This window comes from Gekko japonicus, unplaced genomic scaffold (assembly GCF_001447785.1).
Source record: "Gekko japonicus isolate JY-2015 unplaced genomic scaffold, Gekko_japonicus_V1.1 scaffold7298, whole genome shotgun sequence".
NCBI classification, from domain to species: Eukaryota; Metazoa; Chordata; class Lepidosauria; order Squamata; family Gekkonidae; genus Gekko; species Gekko japonicus.
Window position 1 is genome coordinate 1 of NW_015164843.1, and position 5,495 is coordinate 5,495.

General features: G+C 50.9%; 1 protein-coding gene across 1 annotated transcript in view; it reads left to right on the top strand.

Moving 5' to 3' along the window:
- Positions 1-535: 535 nt before the first annotated feature.
- LOC107109189 (general transcription factor 3C polypeptide 3-like) overlaps positions 536-5,495 on the top strand; it is a gene marked incomplete at both ends in the record, with an annotated part of 16,915 nt that continues 11,955 nt past the window's right edge. Inside the window, one exon of the mRNA XM_015409757.1 lies at positions 536-671. Coding sequence (XP_015265243.1) covers positions 536-671 — 136 coding nt within the window. The remainder of the gene's footprint in view (positions 672-5,495) is intronic.

Sequence of the window (5,495 nt, forward strand, 5' to 3'; positions counted from 1 at the left end):
TGGGACTCTCCTCCCCCTTTCCCCTTCCCCCTCCCCTTCTTCTTCTGCAGTAATAATAACTGCTCTGATACGTCACCTGTGCTTGGATTTGGAATGCAGGCCTTCCACGGCATTGGCTACAGCCTGGTATAGAAACATATAGCTGGAAGGGCCCTCAAGGGAAACCCAGTCCAGCCCCCTGCACAATGCTCAGCCCCCCCCCCCCAGTGGACCCCCGCCCTTTGCCCAGATGAATGCAAAAACCTCCAGGATCCCTGGGCCAATTTGGCCTGGAGGAAAATTCCTTCCTGGCCCCACAAAGTGGCGATCGGCATTTCCCCGGGCGTGTAAGAAAGGGCCAGGAGAACGAAGCCCCGAGGCAACCCTTCCTGCCCTCCCTCTCGCGATCCGCCTCAGTTCACAGGATCAGCATGGCTGTCAGGTGGCCATTGTGCCTCTGTTTGGAAACCTCCAAAGGAGGAGAGCCCACCACCTCCCGAGGAAGCCCCGGCTGCAAAGGCGTTTCAGCATCTATAGCTTTCTGACTGCTTTTCAGGTGGCGATGAACCGAGCTCAGGTGTGTTTAATATCCAGTTCCAAGTCCGGAGAGAGGCACCTCTATCTTATTAAAGTGTCGAGGGATAAGATCTCAGACAGCGATGACCAAGAAACGACCAACTGCGATGCTAAAGGTAACTTGGGTGGGCGTATGTGCGCACATTTGTTGGCGTCAAAGAAGCAAGGGTTGTCACCTTTCCCGAGAAAGCAAATCCCCGCTTTTTGCTTCCTGCTTTGGGTAGGGTCATTTGAGGCAGAAGGTCCTGTCTCTTTAATTTACGAGACTGTACTCAGAAACCCTCCAAAACATTCCGTCCTTGTGTCAGGACTTGATTCGAGTTCCACTAGTAAAGGTAAAGGTTCCCCTTGCTCGAAAGCCAGTCGAGTCTGACTATAGGGTTGCGGTGCTCATCTCCATTTCAAAGCCGAAGAGCCAGCGCTGTCCGAAGACGTTTCCGTGGTCATGTGGCTGGCATGACTCAACACCGAGGCGCACGGAATGCTGTTCCCTTCCCACCGAAGTGGTACCTATTGATCTACTTGCAATTTCTTGCTTTCGAACTGCTAGGTTGGCAGGAGCTGGAACTAGAGACGGGAGCTCACTCCGTCATGCGGCACACTCGGGTCTCGAACTGCTGAACTACCGACCTTCCACAGCCTGCAGTTCAGCGTCTTAACCACTTGAGCCACCGCAGCTCCTACAGCACCGAGTTCCACTACTCATCTCCTTTTTTTGGTGTATTTGTGTGTGTGTGTGTGTGCCTGGAAGTCATGATTAACTTCTGGCCACTCCTAGTGGGGCTTGGACCTGCTCCTACATCCTGGCCCTGGTATTCCTTGGAGGTCTCCCATCCAAGTACTTGCCGGGGTTGGCCCTGCTTAGCTTCTGAGATCTGACAAGCTCAGGCTAGCCTGGGCTATCCAGGTCAGGGCTCGTTCTGCTACTCGTCTCTGTCTGGCTTTTGTTTAAGAACCTAAGAAGAGCCCTGCTGGATCAGACCAGTGAGGGTCCATCTAGTCCAGCCTCCTGTCTCACACAGGGGCCAACCAAGTAAGAGCTCTGCTGGATCAGACCAATAGTCCATCCAGTCTAGCATTCTGTCTCACACAGGGGCCAGCCGGTTCCTCTGGAGGGCCAACAACAGGGCATAGAAGCCGAGGCCTTCCTAAGAACATCAGAAGAGCCCTGCTGGATCAAACCAGTGGTCCATCCAGTCCAGCATCCCGTTTCACACAGCGGCCAACCAGTTCCTCTGGAGGGCCAACAACAGGGCATAGAAGCCGAGGCCTTCCTAAGAACATCAGAAGAGCCCTGCTGGATCAAACCAGTGGTCCATCCAGTCCAGCATCCCGTTTCACACAGCGGCCAACCAGTTCCTCTGGAGGGCCAACAACAGGACATAGAAGACGAGGCCTTCCTAAGAACATAGGAAGAGCCCTGCTGGATCAAACCAGTGGTCCATCTAGTCCAGCATCTCATTTCACACAGTGGCCAATTGGTTCCTCTGGAAGGCCAACAACAGGGCATGGAGGCCTTCTCCTGATAAGAACCTCAGAAGAGCCCTGCTGGAGGCCGAGGCCTTCCCCTGATGTGGCCTCTGGCTCTGGGATTCAGAGGCTCAGTGTCTCTGAATGTGGAGATTCCCCTCAGTCACCATGGCTAGGAGCCATCGATAGACTTCTCCTCCATGGATCTATCTCATCCCCTTTTCAAGCTGTATATTTCCGTGGCCCTCATGACACCCTCTGGCAGCGGATTCCACATCTGAACCACTTTCAAAACCAGTTAAAAGTAAATCGTATTTACTGTGTCGTTCAGGACTATAATAAACCTCTCAAAGATTATTTTTAAACTCTAAACGTGTCTACTCCTCAGAGCCAGCTCACAGTCACATTGTCACCCTGCCCAGTTACATGAACTGACTTTGTTTCATGCTCCGTGTCTCTGGTGAATAATATAATAATATAAACAATACTGCGGTGGCTTAAGTGGTTAAGACGCTGAACTGCAGGCTGTGGAAGGTAGGTAGTTCAGCAGTTCGAGACCCGAGTGTGCCGCATGACGGAGTGAGCTCCTGTCTCTGGTTCCAGGTCCTGCCAACCTAGCAGTTCGAAAGCAAGAAATTGCAAGTAGATAAACAGGCACCCCTTCGGTGGGAAAGGAACAGCGTTCCGTGCGCCTTGGTGGAACTGACACAGTTCAGATGTTAAGACAGTGGGATATACCCACTGTGCCACCGCTCCCCACACCGCTTTAAATGTGTATACTCCTCAGAGCCAGCTCAGTCACGTCGTCACCCTGCCCAGTTACATGAACTGACTTTGCTTCATGCTCCGTGTCTCTGGGGAATAATATAAACAGTACTACCAACTGCAAGGGTCCACAGCTAAGCAAAGGGGCTAGCCATCCCGGCTGATAAAATCCACCCTAGTGGAGCACATAGACATTGATAGAATTATCCTCCAAGAATCTATTGAATCCCCTTTGAAAGCTGTTTATTCCTGGGGCCATCACTACACCCTCTGGCAGTGGATTCCCCATTTTCATAGAATCACAGAATGTTAGCATTGGAAGGGACTTTGCAGGTCATCTAGTCCAACCCCCTGCACTCTGCAGGAGCATGGCCGCAAGAGAGCCCTACAACATACTCCTGATATTTAGCTGGTAACGACTCCCTTGTAATTTCCACCCATTAGATCTAGTCTTGCAATCCAGAGCAAGAGAGGATAGATCTGCTCCATCTTCTACATGACAACCCTTCAGATATTTGAAGACTGCAATCGTGTCCCCTCTAAGCCTTCTCTTTCTCGGGCTAAACATACCCAACTCCGCCTTTCCTCGTAAGACTTGGATTCCAACCCTCTCACCCTCCTGGTTGCCCTCTTCTGGACACGCTCGAGCTTGTCAACATCCTTCCTAAAATGTGGTGCCCAATACTGGACACAGTACTCCAGGTGAGACCTGACCATAGCAGAATAGAGCGGAATGACCACCTCCCTTGATCTGGACACGATGCTTCTGTTAATGCATCCTAAGATTTTAACATAGATCAGCTTGTCGCTCAATTCTAGCGATCTCCTTCCCTCCCTTGACTCAATTGAATGAAGGTCTGAAGACAAGGCCACACTGCGAGGAAATCAGTGCAACTCTGTATCATGAGAGGGGTTGGCGTGATGTGGTCCATATCAGTATGGCCAAGTCAGTATGGCCAGATGGCCGATTATTTCCTTAACTTAGTTCAGCCTTCACACCGTAGAGCCTTGACATTAGCCCGTCTAAATGTTTCCCCCTCAAAAGTGCTCTTAGGTGGGTTTAATAAAATTCCCCTACATGAAAGGTTATGTTCACGCCCTTTAAAATCTGTGGGTTCAATATATCATATTATCTTCGACTGCCGATTTCACTCAGCCTTACGCAAAGAATTGTTGTCATCTCTTAATTATAGTTCTAATAAGGAAAAGGCTATTCTCCCTCTGAGTTGGAGGACATCCTGTGTGGGTGATTCCCATCCATCATTCAGGGAGGCAGGACTTACAAAAGAACTTCCTGTTTCCTGTGGTGGGAGTCACCCTTTCCTCAGTTCTTTTCCTGCCTCAAGAGGGAGAGCAGCTCGTTAGGCTTTGCCAAACCTTTTACCTTTCTTACCTTCTTGCTAAGCTATTTCTTGTAGAGCATTAACCCTCCTTTCTTCCCCTTTTCTTTCAGACCTTTCTCTGGACGGCCTTCTATCAAAAAAATAAAAATAATAACAATAATAATTACAAAGGGGGGCCTTTTAACCCCCCCAGTTTTTTCCTCTCCTCATCTCCTAGAACTGCCGATCTTCTCCTCCTCTCTTCCAGCTTGCCTACTAAATCCTACCTCCTCACCCGATCGCCTTTGATCGGAAGCCGCGCTCCGCTGCAGTTACTCTGATCCTGGACAAGAATTTTAGAAAAGCGTATAACTACATCAGGTGAGTTCCCTGGGGCAGCTGTGCTGAGGTGAACTTGAGCTAAGCGCGTCTCCTTTAGAGCAAGGGTTCCCCAGCGTGGCACCAGGGGGGTAGCATGGAGTCTGTCGATACCTTTTCTGGCACCTTGCCGGGTGTTTTTAGACAGTGGGCGGGGCTCTTGCCCAGAAAAGCTTCCGGGGGGCCATTGGAGATTTGATTGGCTATGCAGAGCTTTTTGTAGATGTTGCCTTGGCAGCAGCTCCCTCCACACTACAAGGCTCTGTGTGACTGACATTCCTCTGGAGGGCCAATGACAGGGCACAGAGGCCGAGGCCTTCCTCTGATGTGGCCTCCTGGCTCTGGGCCTCAGAAGATTAGTGCCTCTGAATGTGGAGGTTCCCCTCGGTCACCAGGGCTAATAGCCATTGATAGACTTATCTTCCATGAATCTATATATAAGAACATCAGAAGAGCCCTGCTGGATCAGACCAATAGTCTATCTAGTCCAGCATTCTGTCTCACACAGTGGCCAACCAGTCCCTCTGGAGGGTCAACAACAGGGCACGGAGGCCGAGGCCTTCCCCTGATAAGAACCTCAGAAGAGCCCTGCTGGATCCGACCAGCCCTGCTGGATCAGACCAATAGTCTATCTAGTCCAGCATTCTGTCTCACACAGTGGCCAACCAGTCCCTCTGGAGGGTCAACAACAGGGCACGGAGGCCGAGGCCTTCCCCTGATAAGAACCTCAGAAGAGCCCTGCTGGATCCGACCAGTGAAGGAGAAGGCTCATTCGGTCCAGCCTCCCGTCTCACACAGGGGCCAACCAGTCCCTCTGGACAGCCAACAATAGGGCAGAGAGGCCCTAACAATAGGGCAGAGAGGCCCTGAGAAGAACACCAGAAGAGCCCTGCTGGATCAGACCAGTGAAGGTCCATCCAGTCCAGCATCCTGTCTCACATAGTGGCCAATGAAAAAAGGAAAAAGAACTGTGACAATTTAGCGCTTGGTAATATATTCATAAAT